General features: G+C 38.6%; 1 protein-coding gene, 1 long non-coding RNA gene and 1 pseudogene across 2 annotated transcripts in view; 2 read left to right on the top strand and 1 right to left on the bottom strand.

Moving 5' to 3' along the window:
* LOC138148354 (uncharacterized) overlaps window positions 1-17,741 on the bottom strand; it is a 236,328-nt gene that overhangs the window by 70,586 nt on the left and 148,001 nt on the right. The gene's annotated exons all lie outside the window — the stretch shown is intronic.
* Window positions 1-17,741, top strand: part of GRM5 (glutamate metabotropic receptor 5) — a 663,694-nt gene that overhangs the window by 536,416 nt on the left and 109,537 nt on the right. Inside the window, exon 6 of the mRNA XM_069071043.1 lies at window positions 6,535-6,661. Within this exon, the coding sequence (XP_068927144.1) occupies window positions 6,535-6,661 (127 nt within the window). The remainder of the gene's footprint in view (window positions 1-6,534; window positions 6,662-17,741) is intronic.
* On the top strand, window positions 13,540-14,921 carry LOC138148350 (proliferation-associated protein 2G4 pseudogene; annotated as a pseudogene).

Raw genomic sequence — 17,741 nt, 5'->3', positions numbered from 1 at the left:
TGAAGGCAGGATTATTTCTTTTTACTCATTTTAAAACTGTCTATAATACCTATTGTCAAATTCGACAAATAATATTCTTCTCCCTCTTCCTTTTGTTTCCTGTCTCTTTCCTTCCTTCTTTCCTTCTCCCTCCCTTCCTTCCTTCCTTCCTCCCTTCTTTCCTTCCTTCCTTCTTTCTTTCTTTCCTCTCACTAATATTGCTGATGGACCAAATAAAAATGGTGATAATAGCTAGCATTTATATAGTAAAGTTTACAATGTACAACAACCCTGAGAAGTAGATGCTATTATCCCCATTTTACAGGTGAGGAAACTCAGGCAGATAAAGGTTAAATTATTTGCCCAGGGTCACACAAGCAAAGCAAATTCTTGAAGCTGGATTTGAACGCAGGCTTTCCTGACTTCAGATCCAGCGCTCTAACCACTCTACGACCTAGAGGTGGTGTATGTTACTAGAGGAGAATGTTACTATTTTATGTTATATGTATGTATATATATATATATATATATATATATATATATATACACACACATATATATCATTAGAAATTACTATTTCTAATCAACTCCAGTGAACCACTGTGAGAAAACCACTGCCTAAGAGTAAGTTATTCATATTTAGAAGCTATGCTAAATCATTTTTTCAATGAACTTAACCTTCTTTTACAATAAAACAGTGTAATATAATAAAAAGAATGCTGACCTTGGAGTTAGGAAGGCTTAGTTTCAATTTCTACATTTGACAATCTCTAACTGTGTGACCATGGGTAAGTCACTTTTCATCTCTGAGTTTCAAGCACCCCTCTGATCCTATAAGTCATAGGTTGTACAATGGACAGTGAATTGCCATGGAGGACAGAGTTCTCATACTGAGGAGAACGCCACTCATGGAGATATCACAATAAGGTTAGAAACTGTCAGAGATACAAAAGGAAAAAAAAAAAAGCAAAGAAGATATTGTAAATTCTACCAAAGCCTAGGAAGGTGTTTTAAAAAATCATAATATCACATGACACCATAAGATACATACAAATTCTATGAAAGTTTCCAAAACATACATCTGACTGAGAGGGATAAAGGAGCATTTCAGGGAGGAGGTGGCATTTGGGCTAAACTTTTAAGGAGAGGTAAGATTCTTGAAGGTCAAAGACTAGCGGGAAGGAAATCCAGGTGGAGGGAAAAAGAGGAGCAAAAACACAGTGATGATGAAAGTGAATCAAATGTTTGTGCAATGATGAGTAGGTTAGCTGGGTTACAGAGAGTAGAGGGACCCTTGAGAAGCTGTTTGGCCTTTGTAAAGACAAAGACCACCTGAGAGTCATTTTACTTGGTCTTGCTACACATTTTTCTTCTTATTAAATCCCAAAGAAATTGACATTATCTTTAAGAATTACTATTATTTGACTAGTAATCCATCTAAAGGTTTTAACCTTTTTGTCATGGTCCATTTTGACAATCTGTTGAAATCAATGGTCCCCTGCTTGGAATAATGTTTTTAAATGTATACAATAACAAGTATAGGATTACAACGTAAATCAAGTATACACAGTTATAAAAAAAAAATAAGATTACCAGCCCCATGTTAAAAACTCCTTAATTAAAACACACTTCTCCATCTTTTTACTTTAAATTATAATTTATCACATTTGCTTAAGAGTTAGGGCCATAAATGAAATCCTGCTGTAAGAAAAATACCTTCTGTCCTCACTGCTGCCAGGATAGAATAGGTGGCAGATGGACTGGCTGCCCTGAAAAGAATGGGTATGCCTATGAAAAGGACTTAGCACCACCTCTTTAATTCAATACGAGGGTGGAACAGGATGTAAAAGGAAAAAAATACATATATATATATATATATAATATATGTATAAATATACATATATGTACATATGTAAGTATATTACGTGTATATGTATGAAACAAATCTATTCTGAAGGATAAGAAGAGAACATATTATGTTATCACCATCAATTCAAAAGTATATTGTAGGATCCCAAGTGTTCCTGAGAAAGAATATGGACTGATTTTGATCATTTTTTTTTCTGTTCATGTTCATGAGCCAATGCAAATTGAGCAGTAGGGAGCCAATCGATATCCAGGAAAGAAAGTGTCTGCCTTTGTTTTCCAGGCATGCCAAGACTCTGGGGGAAGGAATTCTTCATTATTGGAAATACCACAATTCATGTTGCTTCAGTGGCTGTAATGGCTAAAATACTGTTTTTCTTTTTGGAAGTGATAATCCTCCAGTATTGTCACCACTGAATTTTATGGAAATTTTCCTGTAAACAAAACTCCTAAATTTTATCAGCTTAACCTCTAAATAGTTTATGGTATGTGGTGAGAAAATATCAATGGAGTAGGGAACAAGGACCTTAAGACCAATATAAAAGAAAACCAGTCTTGGGCTTTGGTTCTACATGCAGATGAAGAGAACAAGTAAGACAGTGACTACATTTGGATACTTTAAATGCCCAAAAGTTACCTTCTGTCCCTAGAAAAAGTTTGACCTAACTCATTTCAATGAGTATCTCTTTTCTGCAATCAGAAAGTGTTAGAGCTGGATGGAATCTTAGAACTCATTTAGTCCTTGTGTACACAAAGTTAAAATGACCAGCTCTTGGCAACTTAAGCAAGTTTGAGAAGAGACAACCAATTTTAATTTCGTCATTATCATCACATATCGCTTTGTCTATTAATACACTATACACATATTATGTGTTACATATATCATGGGACTATTACATTCATTTGGTTCATGTGGTTATAATGTACATAAGAACTATGATAAGAATTTCAAGATTTCATTTTATTTGTTTCTTTCTACTTATTTGAATACATATTAGTATCCTCAAAATATCAGTGTGTATATGTATGCATGTATATATAGATACACATATATAGTTCTGATTCAGTTGTTAAATTATTTTAATTATTTTGGTTGCTTTAAAAAAAGAAGAGATAAATTAATTAATTACAGGCCCAGAAGCCTGATCTAACTTTTGACAGCCCTTCTATCCAAGTGAACCCATGATGACTGGGAAAGAGTGGTTCATGTGATTAACTGAGTCATACATGCATACACATACACATACATTTTCCACAAAAAAAACAGAGACAAAGATATTTGTAGAATAAAACTCTATAATGTTAATGGGAGTTGAAGATATTCCCCTCCCATTAATAGGCCTCCAGTGGAACCCAATAAGAGAAGCTTGATTAGGGGAGGCTTGTTTTTGATGAAGGCCCACACCTTTTGTTACTTTGTGATTAGGCAGTAGGTCATGAGGGTTGTGATACCCTGGCTCTGAAGAAGGGTATATAATACTATGGGGTGAGGTTTTATTTTGAGGCTCACTCATTGGTGATTTAGTCAGATAAAACTCTGGGTAGCCATTAAGGAGCCCCACCCCCCAACCCCTAGCTTTGAAAACCCAGATGTTGGTGCTTCTCTCTCTGGTAACTATGTAGGTATAGCTTTGGTCAAGCAGCTAGAAACCCTGTCTGTTGATTTGTGTTATTTTCTCTATCTTTATTTTTTTGTGCTTGTATTTTTTCTAAAGTTCAGGGTACTGACTTCCCCCCCCCCCGAACTAAGTGAAATATATATATATATATATATATATATATATATATATATATGGGTATGTAATAAAAGAAAGATTGTTGATGCTTTTAAAGCTGCTTTCCTTTAGAAAAGCAGATCAAAGAACCTGTGCTGGCAGCCATCCTGGGTATGCCACTGTGGTTGCCACTACAAACTCCTAAACAAGAGTTCTGTCTTTCTAATAGTCATAGAATCATGGCTATGAATGTTTGTTCCTATGGAAAGATCAGTGAAGGACATACCTCACCTAGAATATAACTTAAGAGGAAAAGACTAACCCAGGATATGAGAAGATTAGGTTGTTGCTGAAGAGACAGGAAGGGATGGAAAAAAGAATGGGCTAGTGTCTAAAGTTACAGCCACTGGTGAGGAGGAAAAGTACCCCCAGCATACTGTAGCTCCCTTCCCCTTAGGGTAGTTTTGTATCCTCTAATTTTGTTACCCAAGGTCAAAATCCTAGCTTCCTAATCCCTGAAGATTGATGGATATATTTTAATGATGGACTGATTCATTCCTTATCATTCTTGCTATAAGCAGGATGAGTTCTCTGAATAAAATTCTTTTGAGGACAGGAAAAGGACTAAATTTGTTAATTTCATCAATATAAGGACCTCCTAGATAAAGAAACTGCCTCTGGAGGCAGGCTCTATCACAGCAATTTATAATCTTATCAATATGCTTAGGACACTGAGAGTTTAAGCAGCTTGTTCAGGATTACTTAATATGTGCCCCAGGTGAAATTCCTAGCTAGGAGGTCTCTATCCATTGTGCTAGGCTACATCTCTAGAAAGAGATTCCAAGTTGGATATTTGAAAATTAGAGTCGCTGGAGTGAATGTAAACTAAACCTACCTCTTAGTTATCCAACAGAAAAAGGAGGAAAGTCCAGAGTTTGATAAGCCAAAATAAAGAATGATCCAATCAGCCATTTACTTTTGGACTTGAGACTTTTCAGTAAGTCTTTTTGGAAGCACAAAAGCAGTTTGTAGTGGCAAGTAGGGTACTGGGTTTAAAATGGAGATTTGGATTCAAATCTTTCCTCTGACACTCATTAGTTGGACAATTCTTTTTTACTTCAGGTAACTTCCTAGCACTTATCTACTAAGTTGAAGACACTGTGCTAGTGGTAGGATGTCTAAATACTTACTCAAATCACTTATGCAAATCAAACATTCTTGATTTAGTGATTTTCCCAGTCTTATTCATGATTTTTCTTAAAATGTGTTATGTGTTCCACTTGAGAATGAAAAAAATGTCAGAGACCAGGAAACCTATGGACTCGTCAGAATAATGTTTGTTTGCTTTTAATGCATTAAATAAAATGCACAGGATTATAAAAGAAACCAACTATGTTGAAACACAATTATTAAACTGTTTTTAAAAATAAGTTCACAGACTCCAAGTTAGGAAATCCTGGTCTAGAAGTCTCTTTATTAACAGGAGGGAACCCACTTAATAAAGGAAATACAAACTGTGCCACAGATAATCCACAGAGTGCTTAATCAAAAATTATCAATACATGTGTATATAAGTAGATAAGCTAGTATGCACTCTCCTGTAAAGTCCTATTCCAAGGCTTCATCCTAGTGTGGAGGTCACCCTTGAGTCCTTGAAGGCTATGTGATTTGAAAGCTCTGACAGGGTCCACCAAACTATGAGGTGTTTGAATATAACATGACAAGGAACAAACAGTATAATTGTTGCCTAGGGACCAGTATAACTGGCTTCAAGAGGATCCAGGAAGTTAATCCTCAGAATACTGGTCACCAGGTGATGAATATTTTGACCTTAGCAACTCATGGGGCTTTCTACTAATCTATAGGTATCTCTCTCCTGTGCACCAGTCCTGCATCACCAACTGTACTTATTTGACATTTCAAACTGGGTGTCCTGGAGATATCCCAAACTCAACTTGGTCTAAATAAAACTCATTATCTATCATTCTCCACAAACCTATTTCTTTCAATAGCACCGCCATCCTTCCAATCACCTCGGTTTGTTCTGTCAGGGTCAGCCTTAGTTCCTCACTGTCCATTAGTCCACATATCTCAATAGTTGCCAGCTCTTGCCATTTTTACCCTTACAACATCCAGTAGTCCCTTCTCATTACTCTTGGAGCCACCATTGTAGATCAGGTTCTCCTCATACTTCATCTGTATTATTTCAGTATCTTCCCAGGCTGGTCTCCCTAGCTCAAATCTCTTCTCTCCCTCAGGTCTCTATTTTTCCTCCTTATAGTTGCCAAAGGGATTTTTTTTTCTCTTCATGTGCAAAGATTGATGCATCTTTCCCCTACTCAGTAATCTCCAGGGGTTTCCTATTTCCTCTGGGATACAATACAAACTACTCTGTTTGGCTTTTAAAATCCTGTTTAAGCAGTTGCCCAAGTCAACTTTCCAGTCTAACCTTCCAGTCCTCTTCCATGCAGTCAAACTAGCCTTTTCTCTGTTTCCCATTCACAACACTCCTATCTCCTATCTTTGTGCCTTTGCATTGGTCTTTCCTTGCTACTGGAGTGAACTTTTTCCTTCCCTTTGCTTCATAGAATTTCTTACTTCCTTCAAGATTCAGCTCAAACATTCCCTTATACATGAAAACTTCCCTAATACCTCTATCTGCTGAGGACAATCACTCCTTGGATTCTACCTCACATTTAGTCAGTGCTTATTCTACATACTTAAAAATGGGAATGTTGTCTTCCTTAATAACATTCATAATATCCTTAAGAACAGGTACTATTTCATTTATGTCCCCAGTGCTAAGCAGAGTATGTCCTAAATAAATGTGTGTTGATTGGTTGATTGAAGAGGTTTTGTGTTGTGCAATGTTCAAGTAAATGCTAGGCCAATGCCTTTGGAGGTTTTAAAGTATATTCACAGGCACGCATATCAGTTGAGTAAATCTAATTATGCTATTAAATATTCATTTTAGGTGATCCGAAAGGGAGAAGTCAGCTGCTGTTGGACCTGTACTCCATGCAAAGAGAATGAGTTTGTTTTTGACGAATACACATGCAAGGCATGCCAGCTTGGCTCCTGGCCCACTGAAGATCTTACAGGTAAACAAATGGTGATGTCACAATATGTAAGACTGTCTTCCAAATGAAATCAGCAGGGAAATGCCATATGGCACAGACAGCAGCTGATTATATCAACAGTGGATTTCAATGCATTTGGTCTTGCTCAAGTAATAGGGACAAAAATATGATTTTCTTGGGTTTGAAGTATACCTGAATCTTGGATTCACACAGATCATACAATATTAGGATCACAGGATTGTAAATTGAGAAGAAGAGGAGCCCTAAGATTAATCAATCCAATCAACATTCTAATTTCACATGTAGCACTACTTCTGGCCTTTAACCGATTTGGCACTCATAGGTTTTACAATTGGTTGATAGTGAAATGATTTCACTTATATTCAAAGGACCTTCTTTGGGGACACACTCATAAAACAATGTCTCATAAGGTTCTACCAGTATACTTAGTTTTAATTGTCATGTAATAGCCATAACTAAGGGGCAAGTAAGTGGTTAAGTGGATAGAACTCTGGGTCTAGAGTCAGAAAGAGCTAGATTTGAACTCGGCTCTGTGTGTCTAGTAATTACTCTATGGAATGTCATGTTCAGTTGGTGGAAGTTGTAAAGTGGGGAGGAAATCTGACCAGTTTGCCCCTCATTTAAAGTTTGAAATCTCTGAAGAGTTTTGAGAGGGCAGGAAGGTTTTCTGCCATTCTCCACCCACCCACCTCTGGTAGTTCTGTTCCAAGGCATTTTGTCAGAGCTCCAAAAGATGATTTGCATTCCAATGAGGAAATGGAGGCCCAAGGAGATTAAGTGACTTACACAAGGTCCCATAGGTAGTAAGTGATAGAGATGGGATTCAAAGGCTAGTTCCCCTGACTCCAAATCTGCTTTCCACTGCATTGCACATTTTGGTGTGAAACCCTGTTGGCTCCTCATGTGTTCATTTTCGCTATTAGCACCAGATGCCTCTCATTAATGAACGTACCACATAATGCTGCTATAAACTAGAACTATCTGCTTTCATCCTAACACTCACTTCTACAATGCGGTATGTAACACTCACTACACTGCTTCAGAGATGGTCATTTCTGACTTGGCTGGGGCTGAAATGGAAGATTTGGGAGCGGTTTTTGTTTGTTTTTTTCTCAAGCAGTCCCATTTTATACACAATTAAACATGACTTAGGCTGTAAATCATTTACTTCTATTTGTTAATTCATTTTTTATCCATTTCATAAGCATTTATTAAATACCTTTGATTCATTTAACAAGTGTTTATTAAATAGAAAGCTAAGTGGAAAATACCGTTCTTCTTGAACAGTGGAAAAAGCTCAGGACTTGGAATCAGGAGAACCTGAGTTCAAATTCTGCCTTAGATACTCTATCTGTGTAACCCTGGAGAAATCACTTAATCTCTGTGTGCTTTTGGTTTCTTCATCTGTAAAACAGGCATAATAACTTCACCTACCTCCCACAGTTTTTGTGAGAATCAACTGAGTTAACATATGTAAAGCATTTTATAAATCTCAAAGTACTATATAAATACTAGCTGCAATTATTCTTAATTATTATTATTAATCTTATCTCTATGCCAGTCAATATGCTTTGGGCTGGAATTAAAAATATCAAAATAAGGTAATCCCTGCCTTCAAGGAGCCTATATTTTATTCAGATTAAGCAAAATGTTCCGATATACTAACATAAATATAGTTAGTTCTACTTTAACACAACATGTGCATTTCTAAAAATCACTGTGCTATGGAAAACCTTAAAATAAAAACCACAGGACTTACGGAGAAAATGGAATTGGGGCACAACACTCAAAAACTTTATCAGTGACACATAAAAAAATAGGAAAAGGGGACTGGGGAAAGATAGGAACCTAATAAAATGTTAGCACAGATTTATATATGTTAAAAGGTTTAAAAAAATCATAAATGAGTAACGGTATCACAGGGCTCTGTCTACTACTCATCCTGTGCCCAGGTTCTCATAGAGTGACAGGGCTGCCTAGGTGGGCTGCAACTCCAGGAAGAAGAGCCATGGCTGAAGGTGGGGAGATAGGGTGAAGTTTGTGGGATCAGACTGGACCAGCCCTTGCCCACCCACAACTCCTGCTGCACAGGAGTGACACTTTATACTGAAGAAAAAAAAAAACTGAAGTTTGCTTGTGGAAGTAGATTCAGAAGGGTTTCAGTCTGTGAGCTGTTGTGAAGTGGTACATTTTTTTTTACATTTTCACAATTTTTCAAGGACAAAAATCACACATAAGCAAACTCAAAATTCCCATTATACTCATTGTTACCTAATATATCAATTGTATTTGAGCAAATTTATACGTTCAAAGCCAGCATTATATCAGAACTTACTGTAAAAATAAAATTTATGCTAGATAAATACAACCTAATTTAGGTGAAGATGAGGGCAGAATGTTTTAGAGATCTTCTGGTCCCAGTCTCCAGACTCAGGAAGATGAATGATTAACCACCTATGACAAATGGTTTCTTAGAATCACTGGACTCAGTTTTCACTATTTCAGTGGTGAAAAATTTCATTATCTCAGTAAAGGTTCCGAAAGATCTCAATTCCTGTGGAATTAGTTTATAATAGCTAACTAGCATGTTCAAGTTTTGCAAAACATTTACAAATATTACCTCATTTTATCTTCACAAAATCTTAGAAGTTAGTGCATATCATTATGCCCATTTTACAAATGAGGAAACTGAGGTTTCTCAAGAGAGATTAAGTGACTCCTCTAGGTGGTAAGCATCTGAGGTCAAATTTGAACTCAGGTCCTTTTGACTCTAATTCCAGTGTGCTATCTACTCTACCACCTACTTATTTATGTCTATATGCCATATAAAGTCTATGGTGTTTTATGTTAAGGTTGCATCAAATATTTAGAGTTAAAAGTTTTAGAGTCCTGATACACTGCTGATGAGACTGTATATTGGTGTAAAGACTTTGGAGAAAAATATGACAATATATAAAAAAGTGATATACCTTTTGACCTCAGAAATTCCATTGTTAGGGCTTTACCTTTAAAATATCACTAAAAAGAAAAAAAAGGACCTATCAGTATAGAATATTAATTTGTAATAACAAAGAAACTGTTAACAAGATCTAAGTCCACTGACTACAAATGGTTGAGCAATTATTAATAATTATTATTAATGTACTAGAATATTATGATATTGTAAAATTAAATAAACTTGACAATATAAGATCTATATGCAAAATAAGAACAACAATGACAAATACCTCATCGACATCTTCATTGCTAATAGTTAAAATGCTTAACATTCAGTATCTCATTTGATAAAATCTATATTTTTTTTCTTCCAAGACCAAAAGATAAAAGTAGCAGAAACTGAGATAAACTTGGAAAGGGACATTGAATAAGATGCATTTCTTGTTTATTTGATATCTATTCATTTTTTTCAGTTATAGGTTGTATGTGAGATTTTATCCTTTTTTTATATATTTGGGTGGTTTATGGTTTAAGTTTATAATAATGGTTTTCTAAAGAAATAAGACTATAACAATACTATATACAAAAAAAAAGTAAAGTAAAAGAAGCCTTAAATATCATTTGGCTCATACCCATCATTTTGCAGATGAAGGCACTATGGCCCAGAGAGTGTGATTAACTAGACCAAGATCACACAAAAAAAAAATGACTGACAGAGTCTACATTTGAACCAAATTGCTCCAAACCACAGTACCTTAAAATCAAATTTTTACAACGAACAGCAAAAATCATTGATTAGACATCTCTGCTGTGCGAGGCACCATGGATACAAAAACAAAATATTCTACAGTCCTTTCTCATCAAGGGAGCAGCATCTCAGTGTGGTTCCTCTAAGGGGAAGATCAAAAGCTGAAGGATACTACAGAAGCAGCAGTCTTTTGTAGTCTGACAGCCAACATTTTCCAATCACCAAAAGCACATGCTGGGCTCTGGTAGTATACTTAGAGTGACTTCCAGAACCTTGAATGGCTGAAGAAAGGATGCCAGGCAGGCTAAACTGGGTAATTCTTTTAAGCACCCTAAACTGATGAGACCCTTAACTCCTTGAAGTAGACCGTTTTATTACAAGAGATATCACTGTCTTAGTCCTGTTGGAGTTCAAATGATTATCAACAACAATTACTGGCATTTGTATAGTGCTTTAAGGATTAAAAAGTACTGTATGTTTGCTATCTTATTTCAGTATTTATTAAATGCCCACTTTGTGTCCAGTGAGCTACCTACAAAATGTTTTCTTTAAGGATAGGGAAGAATCATGTCTGTCCTGGGTACTCTTCTCTTCTCCTTCTATATGATTTCACTTGGAGATCCCATTAACTTCAATGGTTTCAGTTATAATCCGTATGCAAATAACTTGCAAATCTGCTTGTCCAGCCCTAATCTCTCTTTCTGACCTCCAATCTCACATGTCCAATTGGCTATTACATTTCTCAGACTGAATGTTCTACAAAACAGACATGTTAAAGTCAACAAATTCAACATTAAATCCACTCACTCCCCCCCCCCACCAAATCCTTCCCACTTTCCTAATTTTTGTATTACTATAGAGGGTAACACCATCTTCTCAGGCACCTAGGCTCAAAAGCAAAGTATCTTACTGTACGTTCCCTTCTTCTCTCTTGCTTCCCATATAGAATCAGTAATTGTGTCCTCTCACTTCTACTTTTTGTCATATCTTTCCTATGTGCCCCTTTCTTTCATGGTCACTATGCTGGTGAAGGCCCATATCACCTCAAACCAAGACTATTCCCAAAGTCTGGTGGCTTTCCATCCTGCCCCAATTCTCTTCTCCATCATTCCATCTTCCACTCAGCTATCAAATCAGTCTTTCTACAGTACAGTTCTGACCATTTCACACACACCCCACCCCTTTTAACAAACTCCAGTGCCTCAATTGCCTTTGGGATTACATATAAAATGCTCTATTTGGCTTTTAAAGTCCTTCATAACCTGGCCTCTTCTGACTTTTCATTCTTCTATATCTTTCTCCCCATATTTTGACCCTCCTTGACTCTGGGATCCAGTGACTCTGGCCTCCTTACTATTTCTTGCAAGAGATTCTCCATCACCATGCATTTTCAATGGCTGCCCCTTCCCCGCCATGTATAGAATACTCTACTAATAGAAGACAATGTGAAACATCTCACTGAAAAAAACAACTGATCTTTTAATCATAGTACTTTTCTTCTGAGATTATCCAGTTTTTTCTGTATATATAATTTGTGCACATAACCACTTTCATGTTGTTTCCTAGGCCTTTGCTCCAACTTATTGGGTTAGAGATTTTCCTAGAGCAATGGTGTCCAACTCAAATTGAAATAGGGGCCACTAAATTGTACATAAGGATTCCTGCAGGTTGTATATAATCTCTATCTATGTTTTATTGCATTCTATTTATTTCATTGGGCAGTTAGGTGATGCATTGGATAGAGAGCTCCAGGCCTGGAGTCAGGAAGACTCATCTTCCTGAGTTCAAATCTGACCTCAGACACTTACTAGCTGTGGGACCCTGGGCAAGTTGCTTAAGACTGTTTGCCTCAGTTTCCTCGTCCATAAAATGAGCTGGAGAAGGAAATGGGAAACTACTCCAGTATGTTTGCCAAGAAAACCTCAAGCTTCAGGGGTTTTGTGCAGCTGTTTTCAGAGATATTTCTAGGGGCCTATAAGTTTTCAGTTCTTCTAAATTGGTATGATTTAAGGAAAGTCACATTTACTAATCTCTTGACCTGTGCTCTGGTCTGTGAGGGACCACAAGCACTCTTCTCTGCCCAGGAACCATCAGGAGGGTCCCATCTCCACTGTGGCTGCAAGATCCAGTGCACTAGTACCCCTTCTTGCCCTGGCAATGCCACCTGGGACTGTGATCCAGATCCAAGGATGGGCAAAGTAACAGAGTTCTGCCTCATTGTTAGCAAAGAGACCCCTGAAATCTCCTTCTGACCCCCTTGTTTGACTCCTTTACCGTCTGTGGGCTGAGAGCTCCAGAAGCAACTGCAGCCACTGCTTATTCATTGGCCCCCAAGGTCTGCTTCTGATTTACTGGGGTTTGGTCTGTGCAGTCAGTCAGCACTGGGCTATGCTCAATTCTCATCCCAATGCAATGAATCTTTCCTGCCAAACTTCAAAGTTGTCTTTGGAAAATTATTTCAGTCCATCCTTGTTCGTATTCTGCTGCTCCAAGAATTGTTTTATGGCATTATTTAAAGGTGTTTGGGGGAGAGCTTAGGCTAGTCCCTGCCTTTCTCTGACATCTTGACTCCAACCCCTTTTTTCTTTTTCTTAAAAAAAAAACACTTTTCTCTAGTATTTTAATGTGTTCTCTAGTTAATGTGTTTTTCTAGTATTTTAATGTGTTCTACTTACTCACACTCAAGAGATCTGTTCCATAAAACATATCAAGGAAAATTTTTGCCTGAAAAAATGTTAAGGCTATCTGGTAGCAGTCGACCAAGCCAACAGCAAGATCTTCCAAAATGGACTCTGTAGGGAAGTTTGTTTTGAGGAAACATGTGTTTCTATGTGTCCCCCGGTAGGGGTAAAATGTTTTCCCAATTAGAGGAGACATCACCCTCCTGATGTCATTGTTCCTTTTCGAGAATGAAATACAAACAGCAATCTGTGAGTCTTTGTCAGTTTTTTAGGAGTACTGATAGGTTGTCACTCTCTCAATGTCTTATTGCTGGTATGTGGCAGAGAAAGGGCTTGAACCTGAGTCTCCTGAGACAATTCTGTATTCACTATACATATTGTCTCACCATCCATTATATGAAAACTAAAACCACTGGCAGACATTTTGATGCTTTTAAATGGATAATCCTACAAGCTAGGCGGCTGAGCCAGAGGAGACCACGATGGTGTTGGTGGTAGAGTGGCAGCGGGAAGATGTCGGGCGAAGACGAGCAGCAGGAACAGACGATCGCCGAGGACCTGGTGGTGACCAAGTACAAGATGGGGGGCGACATCGCCAACCCGAGTCCTGAGGGTGGTGGTAGAGGCATCAACTTCAGGTGCATCTGTGCTGGGTTTGTGTGAGAAGGGTGATGCCATGATCATGGAGGAGACGGGAAAGATCTTCAAGAAGGAAAAGGAGATGAAGAAAGGTATTGCCTTCCCTACAAGCATCTCGGTAAATAACTGTGTCTGTCACTTCTCCCCCTTGAAGAGCGACCAGGACTACATCCTCAAGGAGGGTGACTTAGTAAAAATTGACCTAGTAGTTCATATGGATGGCTTCATTGCAAACGTGGCCCACAGTTTCGTGGCTGTTGCCACTAAGGGCACTCCCTTGACAGGGAGAAAAGCAGATGTGATTAAGGCAGCTCACCTGTGTGCTGAGGTAGCCCTTCGCCTGGTCAAGCCTGGAAACCAGAACACACAAGTTACAGATGCCTGGAACAAAGTTGCCCATTCATTTAACTGTACACCAATAGAAGGTATGTTGTCCCACCAATTGAAGCAACATGTCATTGATGGAGAAAAAACCATCATTCAAAACCCCACCGACCAGCAGAAAAAGGACCATGAAAAAGCTGAGTTTGAAGTCCATGAAGTCTATGCTGTGGATGTTCTTGTGAGCTCAGGAGAGGGCAAGGCCAAGGATGCAGGACAGAGAACTATCATCTATAAGCGAGATCCTTCAAAACAGTATGGTCTGAAAATGAAAACTTCCCGCGCCTTTTTCAGTGAGGTGGAGAGGCGATTCGATGCCATGCCATTCACTCTCAGGGCATTTGAGGATGAAAAGAAAGCCCAGATGGGTGTGGTGGAATGCGCCAAACATGAGTTACTCCAGCCGTTCAATGTTCTATATGAAAAGAAGGTGAGTTTGTTGCCCAGTTCAGATTCACAGTACTCCTCATGCCCAATGGTCCCATGCAGATAACTAGTGGTCCCTTCGAGCCTGAGCTGTATAAGTGTGAGCTAGAGGTCCAGGATGCAGGGCTAAAGGTACTCCTTCAGAGTTCAGCCAGTCGGAAGACCCAGAAAAAGAAAAAAAAGAAGGCGTCCAAGACTGCAGAGAATGCCACCACTGGGGAAACAGCGGAAGAGAATGAAGCAGGGGACTGAGATGGTTCCCATCTCCCTAGCCCAGTACTCCTCCCTACTTCCCCTCCTACTACACCCTGGGCTCCATAAAGAGCGGTTCCTCTTTCCCACCCAGGACCGCTGGCAGATCATCCCAATCCCTACAACCAGCCCTCCTTCCAATGACTACCAGCTCTGACTGACTCTGGCCTAGGGAGGCTAGGGCTCCTGGCCATCGCAGACTACTTTAAATGGAAAAAAAAGAAATTGAATAATAAAATCAGGAGTCAAAAAAAATGGATAATCCTAAAGAGTTTTAACTCTCCTCTAATTGGGAAAACATTTATCCACATACTAGCAATAAGACATTCTCAAAAAGGAACAATGACTATCATGACTTGATGGTGAATTGGACTTAAGTGAGGCAGGGCTGTGCTAAGCACCAGCCTCACTGTCTCTTCCAGAGTCCTCAGAGTCCAGTGGCAAGACAAGAGTTCAGAGCAACAAAGACAATGAATTGCTGAAGAGGTGCTCCTCTGCCCTGGTAGAAAAAGTCCTTGCAAGCACCTATGTGGCTCAGTGGACAGAGAGCTGAAGCTAGAGTCAGGAATCCTGGAATTCAAATCTTGCCTCAGATACACTAGCTATGTGATCTTAGGCAAGCCACTCAATTGCTATATGCCTCAGTTTCCACAACTGTAAGTGGGGAAATTTTTGTAGTCTGGATAGTATTTGTAAAAGTGCTTAGCACAGTGCCTGGAATATAGAAGGTATTTAATAAATGCTTATTACCTTCCCTTGCCAGGAACTTCCTATAAAGATGAACTCAGGTCCAATTAAAATATAATCAAGATGATCCTAAGCTTTTCTTTATAACAATAATTAGCTCACTTGTTCAGCTATTTCCCTCCTACTTTGGGATCTTCAAGCCGAGTCATTATCAAAGAAGGAGATGTTTGTCTCCTTGTTAGAGAAGAAGGGAACAAGCATTTATTAAGTAGCTGCTATATGTCAGGTACTATATTAAGCCATTTATAAATATTTTCTCATTCGATCCTCATATTATCTGGGTGAGGTAGGTGCCATTGTTATCCCCATTTTACAGTTGTGGAAACTGAGATAGATACAGGTTAAGTGACTTGCCTAGGGCCAGACCACTAGTAAGTTTTTGAGACTGTATTTCAACTCCAGTTTTCCTGACTCTAACCCGATCTAGTGTTCTATACACCACACTACCTAGATGCTTAATTAGTATATGGAAAGGGCTCTTCAAAGCAAAACACTTTATAAATTTCAGTAATTATTTTAGGCATTTAATTTTTCTCTATATGTTTTACCAAGATCCAATCATCACATATTTATGTATGCACATACATATGACACTGAAAAAATGTTAAGGCTAGTTAGTACAGGTCAACCAATCCATAATTAAAGTACCTTTAAAATGGTCTCTATAGAAGACAATGTGTGTGAATGGGCATAAATCCACATAGGTGTGTATGTTTGTATGTATGCAGCAAAGCTAGCCTTTGGAGAACTCAGGTCCCCCACTGGGTCCACACTTAAAGCCTTTTGCCACTTTGCCAGAAATGGTGTTTTCCTGGTATTCTGTTGGTCTATGAAAATCCAGGATTCCTTCCACATCTGAAAAGAAATGAGTGTAATTTAGTGGACTTATATAATAGATGTTTCTGTATGTATGCGTATATGTATGGAAATATGTATGTACTTAATCTCTCTATACACATGTGTATGTATAGTTGTATGATGTACGTGTTTCTATGATTCTCTTTTTTGGGGGGAAGGCAAGGCATTGAGGTTAAGTGACTTGTCCAAGGTCACACAGCTAGTTAAGTATCAAGTGTCTGAGGCTGAATTTGAAGTCAGGTTTTCCTGACTCCAGGACCTGTGCTGTATTAACTATGCCACCTAGCTGCCCCTAGTTGTATGATTCTCAAAGGGTATATCTCCACACAATGTGATGTAAGCTTTTTCTAGCCATTCTCAACATATAACCATTTAAAATTTCATAAATGATCAACCACCCATTTTGGCCTACCATGTAAATTCAGTTCCTTTTGATCTTATAATTAATGTCATGGATGTTTCGGAGTTCAAACAAAATAAAAGGCCCGCTGAACATACAGAGGTTACCATGCTTGATTTCAAAATGAGCCCTGCCCCTGCCCCCTTTGTTCTTTTCCTCCTCACACCTCGGGTTTTCACATCCCCTTCCCCTCAACATCCCTCAGTCTCACTCCCCCAGCTGCAGTCTGTTGTCTGTTCTTACCAGCTGGCCTTTGGGGAAGATCACAATGATAGTTTGCTATTATATAATACCTAGCTTTTATATATGGCTTTAAAATTTAGAAAATGCTCCTCACAATGCCTTGATGAAGTAAGTGCCATTATGATCCCCACTTTTAGAGATGAAGAAACTAAGAAAGGAGTTGTGACATACCCAGAGTCACCCAACCGGTGAGGCTCCGAGGCAGTATTCTAACTTAGTGCTTTCCTGCACCATCTAGAATATATCCAGCACTATATCCACCAAGAGACTCAGCTGCTTCTTTCTTCGGAGGAAGGTTATGAGCTCTGAAAGAAAGAAGAGGGAGGGGGAGGGGGAAAGGGAAGGGGAAGAGACTGCAAGGTGGTTCTGGAGTCTCACCTGTCTAGGAACCCTTCTGTGTTAGGAAAGTAAATGCTCAGTGCAATGGGATTTCTTATGGTAAAGAAAATTGTTCTGTGATCAGAAATCTTTGAGAACCACTGAATTAGGTGTGTGTGGGGGGGGGGGGTGGGTGTATGTGCGCACCTGTGAGCTTGTGTGTAGAGATAGCTGGTGACACAGAGAATAGAGTGTAGAGTGCAGAGATTAGAGTCAGAAAGTGTTGTCATTTTTAGTTGTGTCCTTCATGACCCCATTTGGAATTTTCTTGGCAAAGACACTGGAGTGGTTTGCCATTTTCTTCTTCAGCTTATTTTACAGATGTGGAAAATGAGACAAACAGGGTTAAGTAACTTGAGCAGGGTCACATGGCTAGTAAATGCCTGAGGC

Source organism: Petaurus breviceps, unplaced genomic scaffold (assembly GCF_028583685.1).
Source record: "Petaurus breviceps papuanus isolate PSGF00001 unplaced genomic scaffold, PetGlider_PUasm1.0 90823, whole genome shotgun sequence".
NCBI classification, from domain to species: domain Eukaryota; kingdom Metazoa; phylum Chordata; class Mammalia; order Diprotodontia; family Petauridae; genus Petaurus; species Petaurus breviceps.
The sequence above is the reverse complement of the archived record's forward strand: the minus strand, read 5'-3'. Positions and strand labels throughout refer to the sequence as shown.